General features: G+C 43.7%; 1 protein-coding gene across 3 annotated transcripts in view; it reads right to left on the bottom strand.

Annotated features, from left to right (window-relative positions):
* Window positions 1-18,029, bottom strand: part of LOC115108202 (low-density lipoprotein receptor-related protein 8-like) — a 35,521-nt gene extending 17,492 nt beyond the window's left edge. The window contains exons 1-9 of one of the 3 annotated variants that reach the window (XM_029632271.2): window positions 17,834-18,029; window positions 16,107-16,238; window positions 15,546-15,662; window positions 14,238-14,609; window positions 13,305-13,424; window positions 12,870-12,995; window positions 1,846-2,017; window positions 1,491-1,706; window positions 931-1,049 (exon numbers count right to left, since the gene is read on the bottom strand). In XM_029632271.2, the coding sequence (XP_029488131.1) occupies window positions 931-1,049; window positions 1,491-1,706; window positions 1,846-2,017; window positions 12,870-12,995; window positions 13,305-13,424; window positions 14,238-14,609; window positions 15,546-15,662; window positions 16,107-16,238; window positions 17,834-17,894 (1,435 nt within the window). In that variant the 5' untranslated portion in view covers window positions 17,895-18,029. The remainder of the gene's footprint in view (window positions 1-930; window positions 1,050-1,490; window positions 1,707-1,845; window positions 2,018-12,869; window positions 12,996-13,304; window positions 13,425-14,237; window positions 14,610-15,545; window positions 15,663-16,106; window positions 16,239-17,833) is intronic. The other 2 variants (XM_029632270.2, XM_029632272.2) reach the window with 2 other exon arrangements.

Here is an 18,029-nt window from a genome sequence, read left to right as displayed (position 1 = left end):
CCTCCTTCACTCACGCCGCCAAACTTACCCTAGTAAAACTGACTATCCTACCGATCCTCGACTTCGGCGATGTCATCTACAAAATAGCTTCCAATACTCTACTCAGCAAACTGGATGCAGTTTATCACAATGCTATCCGTTGTGTTACTAAAACACCTTATACCACCCACCACTGCGACCTGTATGCTCTAGTCAGCTGGCCCTCGCTACATGGCTCCATGTCATCTACAAGTCCATGCTAGGTAAAGCTCCGCCTTATCTCAGTTCACGATGGCCACACCCACCCGTAGCACGCGCTCCAGCAGGTGTATCTCACTGATCATCCCTAAAGCAAACACCTCATTTGGCAGCCTTTCCTTCCAGTTCTCTGCTGCCTGTGACTGGAACGAATTGCAAAAATCACTGAAGTTGGAGACTTATCTCCCTCACCAACTTTAAACATCTGCTATCTGAGCAGCAAACCGATCGCTGCAGCTGTACATAGTCCATCGGTAAATAGCCCACCCAATTTCCCAACCTCATCCACATACTGTTTTTATTTATTTACTTTTATGCTCTTTTGCAGACCAGTATCTCTACCTGCACATGACCATCTGATCATTTATCCGTCCAGTGTTAATCTGCTAAATTGTAATTATTCGCCTACCTCATGCCTTTTGCACACAATGTATATAGACTCTTTTTTTCCCCTTTTTTTCTACTGTGTTATTGACTTGTTTATCATTTACTCCATGTGTAACTCTGTGTTGTTGTCTGTTCACACTGCTATGCTTTATCTTGGCCAGGTCGCAGTTGTAAATGAGAACCTGTTCTCAACTAGCCTACCTGGTTAAATAAAGGTGAAATTAAAAAATTAAAAACACTTACACTCCAAGAAATATAAAACCAGTTTGGTGTAATACACATGTATAGAAGAACAGCCAAACATACCCAGAGAAATGGCGACTGGGTTCCATATGGCTGAGGTGATTAGTGGCAGCCTGCCTTCTCCATCCAGGCCAGCACGCTCGATCCTGGGGGAGCTGCCACCTTCTGCCCAGAACAAGAACCTGGGGAAACAGGAGCTCTCCATGACTACATTGGATCCGGCTTTGACATCCACATCTCTCCTGGGGGCATTCAAGACAGACTTTGAACCATCTAAATTAGTGTTGATCTAAACCCTATGAAACTCTGTGCAAGCTGGAGACTGAGCGCAAATTACAAAGGCCTACTAATTTACATTTTGGGTACAGTGAACTGATAAGATTTCATTTTTTATTATAATTTTTTTAATAGGAGGCCATGTTTGAGATCGAAAACCGTTATTGAAATTGAGAATACATCTTAAAAAAACATATTTCTTCATAGTAAAAACAAATATATATATCTAATATTTAGAATTTGATTATGTAGTTGAGTTTTTAAAATATTTTTTATTAAAGCACAATGACCTGGGTGCATACAATAGGTCTCCACGACTAATATTGAGAACTTCCAATCCAGCCTACCCCAACAAGGGTTCCACAGCCACTCCAGTGGGCATGGCCAGCCCTCCTATCAGGAGGCGTTGTGCAGAGACGTCCAGACGGGCCACATCGATGGAGTGAGTATCAGCGTTGGTCCAGTAGAGAAGCTCATGGATCCAGTCCACAGCCAGACCCAGGACAGCACCATGGCCTTTCAACAGCAGGACAGGATCCAGGGGCTTCCCATCCATGGAGATCCTAAAGGGCACGCAGGACAGATCAAATGTATGGGAACTAAGCAAAACAGCGGAACAGCGCAAAAGAACTGTGGTCAACATTCATATTGATATTAACAAGGGCCAGATTCAGAAAGTGTTTAACTCTCTGAGATGTGTACCTGTAGATGGAGCCTTGTCCTGGCCTTGCCCAGTAGACAGTGCGGTTTGCAGTCAGGGCAGCCATTGGCCCTGGTCCCAGTAAGTGAGCAGCCATCTCCCTGTACTCCATACCGGCAGTGTTGACCCGGCGCACCCCCTCAGAACTGCTCAACACCAGCTGAGCCACGTCTCCTGCGAGTACACTCAAATCAGTCCCAGACACTCAGGACTAACAAAAATACATCAACAAGCACAATGACGGAAAGGGCAATAGTGATGAAAGTAAACAGATATGCACATCAAACGAAAAAATGTATCCTGGCCTTTCCAATATCACTTTTGTTTATTAGCTTAATCAATTTGAATTTCCAATGTCACACCTTCAGTAATGCAGGGCCTAAGGTTAGGATACTCTACATGCAACAGACTGAAGACTGAACGCACACTGGCATCATTAGCAAAGAGAAAGAGGGGTGTAATCATTAGCCCAAACCGAATGTTTTGCAACAATATTTATATTGGACAAATTCAGATAGGTCCCTCCCTGTTTCGTTTGCTTCTGTTTAAAAAGGTATCGAACAGTGACCCAAGTATGAAAAATGACTGTAGCTGGTACATTGACAAAGTTGATCATAAAGTTACTGGTCCCCTCGCCCTAGTCAAATGTTTGGATTCAGGAGGCAGGCATTATTTCTAGCTTTATGCAACGTAAGGTAAAGCTGGAAATGTTATACACCAATCGTAGCATCATAGAATCTTAACTAATTTAAATAAGTAACGCCTTAAAACAGTCATCACGTGCGCATCATATGGCTTTGTTTACAAACCGAAGAAAGGCGCAACTGCAGCCCGCAATTTGTGGTGTTCCTGCATGTGGGCATTCTGGCATCTGCAGGAACCCCCCTTTATACTTCTGTTGGTACATTTTAAAGCTATGACTCCAGTCCATAGGCAGGAGGCAGGGGTGCTCCAATACAGTATATGGCAGTAATGCACCATAATATTGGATGCCAACTGCTGATTTTATTTTATTTCAGCATTATTTAACTAGGCAAGTCAGTTAAGAACAAATTCTTATTTAAAATGACAGCATAGACCGGCCAAACCTGGACGATGTTGGGCCAATTGTGCGCCGCCCTATGGGACTCCCAATCATGGCCGGATGTGATACCCTTGTTTGAATTCAGGATGTGTCTGTAGTGATGCCTCAAGCACTGAGCTGTAGTGCCTTATACCGGTGCGCCACTCAGGAGCGATAAACCATTCCGGTATACAGCAGGTGGGAGGAGGCGCGACACCGTGTGCTAGTTAGCGAACAGTGTCACTAACAAGCAAGGCAACCAGCTAGTTAGCACACAGTGTTGCTCCAGCCTTCCGCCTGCTGTAGTAGCATGAGCGACCTGTAGACAGTGTGCTTCGCCCCCGCCTGTCGGGCACGGGTTTCCCGCAGTGCTGTTAACAATGGTGAGGGCAGTTGTTCGGCAGGCGGGAGCGAAGGACACCATCTACCGGTAGCTAGCAAAGATGACTTCACAGGACGGGGACGTGGACGTGCCCACATGTAGGAAGTCCCCGAATTACAGGCTGCAGTTGCACACTATTGGCAAACCGTAAGACAGCTCAAGCAGAAAGTGGTAGAACAATACTGGCAACTAACCCCTTTTCATCTGTGTAGAAAAAGAACACGTTTGTTACTGGATGCCATTGTGTGAATTTAACACTATTTTATGTAGAATGAGAGCAGTGACAGCAAAGCAAAAACTACACAATGAGGTCGAAGGAATTGTCCATAGAGCTTCGAGACAGGATTGTGTCGAGGCACAGATCTGGGGGAAGGGTACAAAAAAGATTATACAGCATTGAAGGTCCCCAAGAACACAATGGCCTCCATCATTCTTAAATGGAAAAAGTTTGGAACCACCAAGACTCTTCCTAGACTTGGCCGCCCGGCCAAAGTGAGCAATCGGGTGAGAAGGGCCTTGGTCAGGGAGGTGACGAATAGCTGGACTTGTCTCCAGCTTCAATCTTGGGGGTGACTCAAGCCAAGTGGGTGACTGAAGCCTGTTGGACTAGTAACCTTCCGGTTACTAGTCCAACGCTCTAACCACTAGGCTACCCTGCCGCCCGTTTAAATGTTCACACTAGTAAACAGGTTGAAAATGGCAGATATGAGCACTGATAAACACCTAAATTGGAACTCAGTGGCTGTACAGTAACATGATGCACTGTACATGACATCAGAGCTCATCCATCCAACTTGACACAACTGTGGGACGCATTGGAGTCAAAATGAACCAGTATCCCTGTGGAACGCTTGACACCTTGTAGAGTCCACGTCCTGATGAATTGAGGCTGTTCTGAGGGCAAAGGGGGGGGGGGGGGGTCATGGCAGAATCAGAAACCTTTAGGTAACATTTATAAATAAGATGTTTTATTAATTTTCATATGTAAACGTCTCCTTTAAACCATGTGAAGGGATGATTGAGGGGGAACCAATTATTTCTTGGCTCCACAATGTCTGTGCCAGTCACTCCCTACTTTTCCCATTGGGGAGAGGTTAGGCTTGTCTTCTTATGGGAGTGTGTCTAACTATTTGCATGTCCCCTCTTGAGGTTGCCCTAATCTTGATTTAGTATATGGCCTAGGAGGCTCAATGTCTCTCTGTGATCTTGTCCAGGGGGGGCGGTGTATTTGATATATGCCATTGGATGAGGTAATGTTTTTGGTCCCAAGTGGTACCAAGAGCGAGGTAAGAACTTAGTTTAGGAGACCAAACTGAACTATAATTTATAGCCAATGCTGTCTGGCTATGTGTGTCTTTGCTATAAAGGATCGCAGTTGCCAATATGTAAGCACTCTCAGAGAATTCATTTATAGACACTGAATTGATCTGAGAGTCACAGGGTTGTGATGGAGCACATATAATTAAAGATGGACTTTATGATAACTCTGACTTATGTGTGGTTTGCTCTCTCAATATTTGGTAATACAGGAAATTTCAACGACGGGGGGGGGTGCAACTCAATATTAGGAAGGTGTTCCTAATGTTTGATATTTTCAGTGTACAGTTCTAACGTTTATGATCACTGTTTGATGTAGTTACAAGATGATATGGCATCATAGCCTGGGCTGTTCTGAACAGACTTGCATGGTCTGGTGTTGGAAAACAACAATACATTTGGTTTTTAATACTGGCTGATGGAATTAACCCCCAGGGGTATGCACAATGCCACCGGGGGTACGCCATATAAAAATGTGATTCACATTTTTTTTTATATAAACATTTTTTACAGTTTTTTCCCCTTCACATTTTAAAACAGGCCATTTATATTTTCCAACGAGGCCTCATTTCCCTGCCAAAAAATAAAATCATCTAGTGTTCAGCGAAATAACAACAAAATGTCAAATACAGGTAGCCTAGTCAAATAATTAACATCCAATCACATTAACCGTGGGAAGATGGTGCCGAAGAACATGGCTGACGTTTTACATTCTCCCAACCAGTTGTGCTATTTTTATTTTTTTTTTGCATTTTGAGTAACTTATTTTTTTATTTATTGCGTACATAATGTTGCTGCTACCATCTCTTATGACCGAAAATAATTTCTGGACATCAGAAAAGCGATTACTCACCAGGGACTGGAAGAACATTTTTCCTTTAACGAGTCCGACGAGAAGGAAGGATCCACGCTTTTTGCGTGAAAAAAAACCGCCGGAAAAGGGGCCTCAGATCAGGCATCCTTCTGAGAATCCGGAGGCGAGAGAGTAAACTCCCACTGCCTTCCATCTTCTTGCTAACGTGCAATCATTGGAAAATAAAATTGATGACCTACCAATAAGATTATCCTTGCAACAGGACATTAAAAACTGTAACATCTTATGTTTCACCGAGACGTGGCTGAACGACAATACAGACAATATAGAGCTAGCGGGACTTTCCATGCACCGGCAGAACAGAGACTCTACCTCTGGTAAGCTGAGGGGTGGGGGTGTGTGTCTTTTTGTCAATAACAGCTGGTGCGCGATATCTAATTTTAAAGAAGTCTCGAGGTATTGCTCGCCTGAGGTAGTGTACCTTATGATAAGCTGTAGACCACACTATCTACCAAGAGAGTTCTCATCTCTACTATTCGTAGCCATCTATTTACCACCACAAAGCAAAGCTGGCACTAAGACCGTTCTTAACCAACTCTATAAGGCCATATGCAAAGAAGAAAATCCTCACCAAGAAGTGGCGCTCCTAGTGGCCAGGGACATTAATGCAGGCAAACTTAAATCATTTTTACTAAATGTTTACCAGCATGTCACATGTGCAACCAGGTTTAAAAAAACAATCCTAGACCACCTTTACACCACACACAGAGATGCATACAAAGCTCTCCCCACCCTCCATTTGGCAAATTTGAACATAATTCTATCCTCCTGATTCTTGCTTACAAGCAAAAACCAAAGCAGGAAGTACCAGTGACTCGCCCAATACGGAAGTGGTCAGATGACGCGGATGCTACACTACAGGGCTGTTTTGATAGCAGACTGGAATATGTTCCCGGGATTCATTCAACGGCATCGAGGAATACACCACATTAGTCATCGGCTTCATCAATAAGTGCATCGATGACGTCGTCCCCACAGTGACTGTACGTACATATCCCAACCAGAAGCAATGGATAACAGGCAACATCCGCATCGAGCTAAAGGCTTGAGCTGCCGCTTTCAAGGAGTGAGAGACTAATCCGGACGCTTATAAGAAATCCTTCTATCCCGCAATGCCCAAAACATCAAACAAGCAAAGTGTCAATACAGGATTAAGATTGAATCCTACTACACCGGCTCTGACGCTCAACGGATGTGGCAGGGTTTGAAAACTAGCGAGCTGCCCAGTGATGCGAGCCTACCAGACGAGCTAAATGCCTTTTATGCTTGCTTCGAGGCAAGCAACACTGAAGCATGCACGAGAGCAACAGCTCTTCTGGATGACTGTCTGATAACGCTCTCGGTAGCCGATGTGAACAAAACCTTTAAACAGGCCAACATTCACAAAACCACTGGGCCAGACAGATTACCAGGACGTGTACTCAAAGCATGCACGGACCAACTGTGAAGTGTCTTCACTGACATTTTCAACCTCTCCCTGACCGAGGCTGTAATACCTACATGTTTCAAGCAGAACACCATAGTCCCTGTGCCCAGGTAAGTGAAGGTAACCTGCCGAAATTATTACCGCCCCGTGGCACTCACGTTGGTAGCCAAGAAGTGCTTTGAAAGGCTGGTCATGGCTCACATCAACAGCATCCTCCAGGACACCCTAGACCCACTCCAATTCGCATAACACCCCAACAGATCCAATCTCAATTCGCACTCCATACTGCCCTTTCCCACCTGGACAAAAGGAACACCTATGTGAGAATGCTGTTCATTGACTACAGCTCAGCATTCAACACCATAGTGCCCACAAAGCTCATCACTAAGCTAAGGACTCTGGGACTAAACACATCCCTCTGCAACAGGATTCTGGACTTCCTGACGGGCTGCCCCCAGGTGGTAAGAGTAGGCAACATGTCTGCCACGCTGATCCTTAACACTGGAACCCCTCAGGGGTGTGTACTTAGTCCCCTCCTGTATTCCCTTTTCACCCACGACTGCGTGGCCAGACACCATCATTAAGTTTGCTGACAACACAACAGTGGTAGGCCGACAACGATGAAACAGCCCATAGGGAGGAGGTCAGAGAACTGGCAGTGTGGTGTCAGGACAATAACCTCTCCCACAATGTGTGCAAGACAAAGGAGCCGATCGTGAACGACGGGAAAAGGCAGGCCGAACAAGCCCCCATTAACATCGACTGGGCTGTAGTGGAGCAGGTCGACAGTTTCAAGTTCCTTGGTGTCCACATCACCAACAAACTATCATGGTCCAAACATACCAAGACAGTCGTGAAGAGGGCACGACAAAACCTTTTCCCCCTCAGGAGACTGAAAAGATTTGGAATGGGTCCCCAGATCCTCAAAAGGTTCTACAGCTGCACAATCGAAAGCATCACCACCTGGTATGCAACCGGACGTTACAAACAGTGTAGCTATTCCCTCCGCAAGGCAATCAAACAAGCTAAGCGTCAGTATAGAGACAAAGTAGAATTGCAATTCAACGGCTCAGACACAAGAGGTATGTGGCAGGGTCTACAGTCAATCACGGATTACAAAAAGAAAACCAGCCCAGTCACGGACCAGGATGCCTTGCTCCCAGGCAGACTAAATAACTTTTTTTGCCCGCTTTGAGGACAATACAGTGCCACTGACACGGCCCGCAACCAAAACATGCGGACTCCCCTTCACTGCAGCCGAGGTGAGTAAAACATTTAAACGTGTTAACCCTCGCAAGGCTGCAGGCCCAGACGGCATCCCAAGCCGCGCCCTCAGAGCATGCGCAGACCAGCTGGCTGTTGTGTTTACGGACATATTCAATCAATCCCTATCCCAGTCTGCTGTTCCCACATGCTTCAAGAGGGCCACCATTGTTCCTGTTCCCAAGAAAGCGAAGGTAACTGAGCTAAATGACTACCGCCCCGTAGCACTCACTTCTGTCATCATGAAGTGCTTTGAGAGACTAGTCAAGGACCATATCACCTCCACCCTAACCTGACACCCTAGACCCACTCCAATTTGCTTACCGCCCAAATAGGTCCACAGACGATGCAATCTCAACCACAGCCCCCAGGTGGTGAGGGTAGGTAACAACATCTCCACCCCGCTGATCCTCAACACTGGGGCCCCACAAGGGTGCGTTCTGAGCCCTCTCCTGTACTCCCTGTTCACCCACGACTGCGTGGCCACGCACGCCTCCAACTCAATCATTAAGTTTGCAGACGACACAACAGTGGTAGGCTTGATTACCAACAACGACGAGACGGCCTACAGGGAGGAGGTGAGGGCCCTCGGAGTGTGGTGTCAGGAAAATAACCTCACACTCAACGTCAACAAAACTAAGGAGATGATTGTGGACTTCAGGAAACAGCAGAGGGAACACCCCCCTATCCACATCGATGGAACAGTAGTGGAGAGGGTAGTAAGTTTTAAGTTCCTCGGCGTACACATCACAGACAAACTGAATTGGTCCACCCACACAGACAGCATCGTGAAGAGGCTGAAGAAATTCGGCTTGTCACCAAAAGCACTCACAAACTTCTACAGATGCACAATCGAGAGCATCCTGGCGGGCTGTATCACCGCCTGGTACGGCAACTGCTCCGCCCACAACCGTAAGGCTCTCCAGAGGGTAGTGAGGTCTGCACAACGCCTCACCGGGGGCAAACTACCTGCCCTCCAGGACACCTACACCACTCGATGTCACAGGAAGGCCATAAAGATCATCAAGGACAACAACCACCCGAGCCACTGCCTGTTCACCCAGCTATCGTCCAGAAGGCAGTACAGGTGCCTCAAAGCTGGGACCGAGAGACTGAAAAACAGCTTCTATCTCAAGGCCATCAGACTGTTAAACGGCCACCACTAACATTGAGTGGCTGCTGCCAATACACTGACTCAACTCCAGCCACTTTAATAATGGGAATTGATGTAAAATATATCACTAGCCACCTTAAACAATGCTACTTAATATAATGTTTACATACCCTACATTATTTATCTCATATGTATACGTATATACTGTACTCTATATCATCTACTGCATCTTTATGTAATACATGTATCACTAGCCACTTTAAACTATGCCACTTTGTTTACATACTCATCTCATATGTATATACTGTACTCGATACCATCTACTGCATCTTGCCTATGCCGCTCTGTACCATCACTCATTCATATATCTTTATGTACATATTCTTTATCCCTTTACACTTATGTGTATGAGGTAGTAGTTTTGGAATTGTTAGCTAGATTACTCGTTGGTTATTACTGCATTGTCGGAACTAGAAGCACAAGCATTTCGCTACACTCGCATTAACATCTGCTAACCATGTGTATGTGACAAATACAATTTGATTTGATTTAAGGCAACTGCTCGGCATCTGACCGTAATGTGCTACAGAGGGTAGTGAGAACGACCCAGTACATCACTGGGGCCAAGCTTCCTGCCATCCAGGACCTATATAATAGGCAGTGTCAGAGGAAAGCCCATAACATTTTCAGAGACTCCAGTCACCCAGGTTATAGACCGTTTTCTCTGCTACCGCACGGCAAGTGGTGCCGGAGCGCCAAGTCTAGGACAAAAAGGCTTCTCGACAGCTTCTACCCCCAAGCCATAAGACTGCTAAACAATTCATAAAATCGCCACCGGATAATTTACATTGACCACCCCTCTCTTTTGTACACTGCTGCTACTCGCTGTTTGTTTGTTACCTATGGATAGTCACTTCACCCCCACCTACATGTACAGATTACCTCAACTAGCCTGTACCTCCGCACACTGACTCTGTACCGGTGCCCCTGTATATAGCCTCGTTATTGTTATTGTGTTACTTTTTATTACTACTTTTTATTTTAGTCTACTTGGTAAATATTTTCTTATTATTGAACTGCACTGTTGGTTAAGGGCTTGTATGTAAGCATTTCAAGGTAAAGTCTACACTTGTTGTATCCGGCGCATGTGACGAATAAAGTTTGATTTGATTTTAATTCCACTAACGGTCCGTATGTGGCCAAACGTAGCTGCTGCTCATGTTGGTATCTGTACTGATGGTGCAAAAGCCATGACAGGGAGAGAGTGGAGTAGTAACCTGCGTGCAAGCAGCTCTTGCTGCCAAGGGAATGCCTGACAGCTTGAAAGACGTTTTGGACACTACAGTGGAAATGTTTAACTTTGTTAAAGCAAGGCCCCTGAACTCTCGTGTGTTTCTGCACTCTGTAATGATATAGGCAACGACCATGTAACGCTTTTAAAACATACAGAAGTGTGCTGGTTATCAAGGGGCAATGTATTGAGACTTTAAATTGAGAGACGAGCTTCAAGTTCTTTAATGACCATCATTTTCACTTGTCTGAACGCTTGCATGATGACGAGTTTCTCACACGACTGGCCTATCTGGGTGATGTTTTCCTCGCCTGAATGATCTGAATCTAGGATTACAGGGACTCTGCAACTATATTCAATTTACAGTACAAAATTTAGGCTAGGATTAAGAAGTTGGAGCTCTTCTCTGTCTGCATTAACAAGGACAACACACAGGTCTTTCCATCATTGTATGATTTTTTGTGTGCAAATGAACTTGTGATATAGTGAAGCACCTGAGTGAGTTGGGTGCGCAATTACACAGGTACTTTCCCGAAACAAATGACACAAACAACTGGATTCATTATCCCTTTCCTGCCCTGCCTCCAGTCCACTTACCGATATCTGAACAAGAGAGCCTCATTGGAATTGCAACAAGAGGTTCAGTGAAAATTGTATTTAATCAGAAGCCACTGACAAATTTTGGATTGGGCTGCGCTCAGAGTATCCTGCCTTGGCAAACCGTGCTGTTAAGACACTATTGCCCTTTGAAACCACGTACCGATGTGCGAGTGGATTCTCTGCCCTCACTAGCATGAAAACTAAATACTGGCACAGACTGTGTGTGGAAAATTATTTAAGACAGACTCTCTCCAATACAACCCGACGTTGCAGAGTTATGTGCATCCTTTCAAGCACACCCTTCTCATTAACCTCTGGTGAGTTATACACAATTTTCGATGACCAAATAATGTTTTATATGTAAAATAACTAAATAAAGAGGACAATTATAGATTATTATTATTTGTGCCCTGGTCCTATAAGAGCTCTTTGTTACTTTCCACGAGCCGGGTTGTGACAAAAACTCACACTCATTCTTATGTTTAATAAATGTATTGTATAGTGTGTGTGTGGCAGGCTTACAGTGATGGCAAAAAACAACATTTGAGAGTACACTGAGCCTGGTGTTAGAGGGGGTACGTAGCTGGAGGTTGAATGTTTGAAGGGGTACGGGACTATAAAAGTTTGGGAACCACTGCACTAGAGCAATGAAAAGCTCCATCATGAATTACTCTGATGATCACAACAACAAAAAAGCTTTTTGCTCAAGCCCTCTGTCCCGAACACATTCAGCAGATCAGGTATGTGTTGAGATACTTGTAAGTCATTGACATTCATATAAAATCCTGTATAGAAATTGTCAAGTGGTGCAAATTCCACACATCGGGCAGTAGGGATGGCGACATTGTTATCTGTCTAAAGTAAATTTGACAACATCATAATGATGATGATGACAGAGTCTCTTCCTACAAATGATCTGCCTACTTTAGCAACATCATCAGATTACCAAGACAATATAGTGTAATTTACACAAAGCAATCAGCAGCCCCCGTTATGACTGGGCACGACTTTCGGGAGTCACTATGGCTGAGATGTCTTTAGAACGTTCATAACAATGGCGTGATGCGGCCGAGTGACGGAGGTGCAACCTTCCCATGAATACATTTGGATTAGAATACTGGCTGTAAATATGTCATTATTCTTCCTATTCACTAGATTAGAGCAACAGAAAGCTCTATCATTAATTAATTACTCTGATGATCACAAAAATAAAATGCTGTTCGCTCAACAACAAAAAACTTGTTCAAGCCTCTATCCCGCACACATTTAGAAGGTCAGGTTTGTGTTGAGATAGTTGTAGTAAATCATTGACATTCATAGAAAATCCTGTCAGGTAAAGCCAGCTGTCAAGTGGTGCAAATTCCCCCACCTTGGGCGGGTGGGTTGATAAAGAATTGCACTGGCTTACATTGTGACAGGAAAATATTTGAACATTTAATGTACCTAAATCCTGGTGAAAAAAAAGCATACCATTGTGTGTGTGTATGTGTGGGTGTACTCTGTTATTCATATTCTTACAATACATTTTCCAACAAAAACAGTGCCATTTTGTCACAAATGTTATCTGCCCTACCCATTTGATGTTTCAACTATCTCAGAACTTAAAGTAGTCATGTCAATCATATCAGTGTGAACAAAATTCCAAACGTTGTGAGCAAACATATGCTATCAGTAACTTGCTGTATTTTGCCCTCACCTTTAGCCTTACACTCCCCTGTCCTTGGGCTCATCAGGTAGCCCTCATGGCAGTCGCAGGAGAAAGTCCCGTTGACATGTACACATAGCTGATTGCAGACGTCAGAGTCGAGACACATGTCAATTTCTGAGAAAAAAAAGGGGGTATTTCTTTATTATTTCAAGAGGATATTTCTGACTGGAAAACATTCACTTTTCACTCTCATTGAGTTTCATTGGTGTTCTGTCACATACTCTGAATTGGAATCTACCATAAATGTAATTTGAGTCATTAAATCAACCAATTATCACAGATTCATTGTAGTGTGCTGGTGTGACCAAAGACTTGGGCTATTCGTTTTCCTGACCACATGACCTGGGACCGACTGTTGGTCTCGCATGACACGGTCCATAAAAATCTTGGCCCTATCAATGTCTTTCAAAAGAGGCCACTCACCCTCACACTGGGAGTCATGCACCAGCCTCATACCAGCAGGGCAGTCACAGAGGAAGCCCATCGGCTGGTCCACACACAGGTGAGAACAGCCACCATTGTTCACCAGACACTCATCCTGATCTACACAGAGAGAGATACAGGGTCAGTGACAGGGAAGAGTGAATACAGGACCAAGACAGTTCAATGGAACATTGCATAATCATTCTGTAGCATAGTCGGAAACAAGTTGGAGAACATTTGCCCATTGTCATTTCTTTCGTAATGTGCCTGCATCATTCAAATAAGTCAACCAATACTGTGTGCCTTTAAAATGTCAATATTTTAGCCAAACATGGTGTACCATGCCAAACAAAACAGAAGGCATAGACAAAAAGATATTATTGTGATAAGGGACATTACCTATCAAAACAATGTGACACTATATAGGCTATCAGGGAATCAATTACAGGATACGAAACAAAGCTAGTTTTAGTGCACAGATCCAAAATATATTATATAAAATTCCAGAATGTTTTGCCAGTTTCTTGGAGCAACATTAAGCCTACTCCTGGACTAAAAAGCATGTTCAGTAGAAAATTGAAAGTGCTTTTCAGTCGAGTGCTAGACTTAGTCTGTGTATGGAACATAGGCCCTTAGTTATAGAATATCAATAGCATTACATTCTTAGGGCCAATACATTTTTCAATATAGTTTAATTCTGTTTGGATTCCGTGATTCTGTCCGCATCACAGAGTTTATAGGGCCCTAAAGTAGGCTACAACTTGAGAGGTTAAGCTATTTTGCCCTCTGCTCGTCTATAAAGATGAGAACAGCCGTGCATGGTTGTGTTCAAATTAGACAAGTCCAAGTGGTCCGCGTTTCAGTCCATACTCTTCCATTTTCTGCCTAAAGATCGTGATGTAATGTGAAAAAGTGACAAACGTTCTCTCTCACCACAGTCATCCTCATCCCTCGCGTCAGCACAGTCAGGCGAGTGGTCACATCTCCAGGAGTGAGGCATACACTGGCCGTCCCCACAACTGAACTCAGAGATTGAGCAGGTGTGAGGGGCAGGGTGCTGGCCGGAGGGACAAGCGCCAGCGCCCTCGTCCTGCCCGTCAGGGCAATCGGGCCGACCGTCGCACAGCTTGGCCCTGGCAACGCAGCTCCCTGTCCTCTCACAGAGGAAGAAGTCGGCTGTACAGTTCTGACAGGAGGCCTCGTCACTGCCGTCGCCACAGTCGTCAGTGCCATCACAACGGAAGCGGAGGGATACACATCGGCTACTGCTGCAGGCAAACTCATCCTTCTTACAGTGGCGCAAACCTGGGAAAGGTGAGAAGAATTAGTGGTCATGTACTTTCAATAAAGGGGTATAATTCCTAAGCTTTTAAATGCAAAGTTTGCACCTATTATTATTATTATTATTATTATTATTATAGTAAACTAGGATAGAATGAACCTTAAAAATGTCCTAAAGGGGTAAATTGTCTAAGAAAAAAAAAAGACTGTACATTACACACTCAATAACATGATGCATACATTGTACGTTACCTGAGTCATACATATTCTACACGTCTCGTACAACCACATACATATTGCACACTGCCCTTACACATTCGGTCATTGGTGTACTAACACAGCTCAGCTTTACTTATTGCTGTTTAGGTCTTTTTATTCTGTAAACCTGGATTTGCTGGTTACTGTTATGCTTTAATCACTCTGGAATTTAAAGGGGCAATCTGCAGTTGCTTCATCCATTGTTGGACTAGTGAATTAAAGAAATGTACCCATTGGTTATTGAAGAATATAACTTAAATGCCTCCTGAGCTTTGTTCAACTGTCGTACCCCAAAATATAAGCTAGATTCACTCCAATGTTTGTAAACAAAGTAGATGTAAACAAACCCTATATAGCCTCAAAACATGGTTAAAACAATATATTTTAAATCCTGGATGGTCAGTCCTTGCATCCATAGAATTTGAAAGTGGTTACATTTCTCCAGCCCTATCCCTCAACTTTTTACAGAAACGGGTGGGGAGTTAAATTTGTTATTGCTTCAACTGCTGATTGCCGCTTTAAGCAAAGTTAGCATTTGTGCAAAGGCTTAGTGAATGTGGCCCATTGTGTTTAGGATTATGAAAGAGGCTGTGAGGAAATCGGATGGATAAAGAAATGTGCACTTCACACACTGACGTTCAGAGCAATTTGTTACTTGAGCCCAACCCACATGGCAGGTATCATCTTTCCCATAGCTCTTACCACAGGTGTCTTCTAACTCGTCAGAGCCGTCACGGCAGTCCGGAGTGTTGTCACAGAGAACACTCTGGGCAACGCAGCCTCCATCTTTACACAGAAACCCTGGGCAGGTCTGCTCCCCTGAAACACAGCCAAAATGAAATTCTCTTTTCACAAATGACAAAATTGTTATATGCAATTAATCCCTTATATCAATACATTTTACGTACATGTTATCTGGATCATATTCATAGTGCACTGTAGCAAAAACAGCATTTCTTATAGGACATGTTCAAGCAGTCGCTCCCCGTTTGATACTTTTCTTATATTTGGAGTCTAGTGAACACAACCCAGAGTACACAATGATAACACAGATGTACATACTACAGTATGGTCAAACGGATCCAATTTCACAACTGATATGGCCAAGTATGAAAATCAGCAAAATCAAAGACTTTGGACTCTGACATCCCTGCTACTGGATACTCTCAAGTTAGTACAGGTACATGCCTCTGTACTGGGGAATTCAGCCTCTCTATGATCCACTGGACTTTGACCAGGGAAAACCCCTCCACTGTCACTCACTGCAGCGGAGTTCATCACTGCCATCCTCACAGTCTCCGTCTCTGTCACACACCCAGAGGCCGGGAATGCACTTCCCGTTTCTGCACTTGAACTGGGACTGTTCACAGGTCGGCAGGGTGTTCCCTATAATGCCTACAAATGGAGAGATGAATTTGGAATTTTCTTATAAACTACCCAAGCCCATTCATAGACGATAACTACCTTTAGCGATTATTGATTAAGGTATCTTCTTTCTGGAGACTTTGGTTAAGAGTCCCAACGCTTGCTCTAAATGTTAACATGCATCGCTTGCGATACGGTTTTAGAAACATAAGGGACGGATCTTTGATATCAGCAATAAATCATTTTCAAAAAACAAAAATGTTAAACTACTACACACCTTTATAGGGTTAGGATTAGTGTTCTCACACGGCCATTTTACAGAAAACAGAAGCGACCACCTGTGCTAATTAGCATGCTCCAAACCCCTGTATTTAAGCGTAGCTGGAGAGGATGTGTAGTTTGCAGACTGGATGCACACACTGCATAATGGATCTGTGCAAATCTGCTACATTAAGTATAGATTTTTTATTATAAATATTATTCCTCGCTGACATGAAAGATATCGGCCATGTTTTGAAAACAGTTTTGCATGTGACGATTATTGACGTTTCTAAACGTTAAAACACTCTTAAACTTCTTCAGGATTGGTGGGTCCACTGCGGGACGGTTGAGCTAACGTAGGCTAATGTGATTAGCATGAGGTTGTAAGTAACAAGAACATTTCCTAGGACATAGACATATGATATTGGCAGAAAGCTTAAATTCTTGTTAATCTAACCGCACTGTCCAATTTACAGTAGCTATTACAGTGAAAGAACACCATGCTTTTGTATGAGGAGAGTGCACAGTTTTGAACATGAAAAGTTATTAATAAACAAATTAGGCACATTTGGGCAGTCTTGATACAACATTGAACAGAAATACAATGGTTCATTGGATCAGACTAAAACATTGCACATACACTGCTGTCATCTAGTGGCCAATATCTAAATTGCATGTTGGCTGGAATAATGCATTATGGACTTTCTCTTGCATTTCAAAGATGGTACAAAAAAAGCGGTTGGTTTTGTCTTTCTATTATCTTTTACCAGATCTAATGTGTTATATTATCCTATATTGCTTGCACATTTCCACAAACGTCAGAGTGTTTCCTTTCAAATGGTACAAAGAAAATGCATATCCTTGCTTCAGGGCCTGAGCTACAGGCAGTTAGATTTGGGTGTGTCATTTTAGACGAAAATGTACATTTAAAAAGGGGCCGATCCTTAAGAGTTTCTTAATAATTAATTGTTCTTCACACGGAGCCAGCCTTGGGAGAAGCTAACTGCTGAAAACCCTGCATAGAGAAGGTTTTTCGAGAGCTTTGGCTATACCCACTCTTACAGCAAGAGAGATGTGAAAAGTGTCTACAGAAACTTTGAATTAATTACTTCGATTTGGGGTAGTCCCAAAGGTGCAGTAGCAACTCAATAAACATTTTAAAGCAAGTATTTTCATAACATGCACTATCAAGTGCAGATATGTAAGAAATGTGGGCTACACGTCATAAAACAGCTGCGAATCAGGCGATGGAAATATTGTGCATCTCTTTACACAAGCCGAGGAAACGTTACACGAGCCCCCAACGCAAAATGACAAATACCAATAAAGCACGTGCAAATATGTAACTGTCAAGTTTATCTTACCCCAAATATGATGTAAGGTTAGCAACTGAGTAAGAAGAAGTATTCTACTAGGATATCCCATGCTCTGTCCTTCGTTGTCTGCAGGCAGAGGCGCATGCGAATGACGTAATGTTGCGGGAGATAATAAGACGAGCAGCGTTAAAAACGGTTGTGTTGCGATGTGTTCGAAATCTGAACTGAACACGTCTGTGAAGCT

This window comes from Oncorhynchus nerka, linkage group LG24 (assembly GCF_034236695.1).
Source record: "Oncorhynchus nerka isolate Pitt River linkage group LG24, Oner_Uvic_2.0, whole genome shotgun sequence".
NCBI lineage: Eukaryota > Metazoa > Chordata > Actinopteri > Salmoniformes > Salmonidae > Oncorhynchus > Oncorhynchus nerka.
The sequence above is the reverse complement of the archived record's forward strand: the minus strand, read 5'-3'. Positions and strand labels throughout refer to the sequence as shown.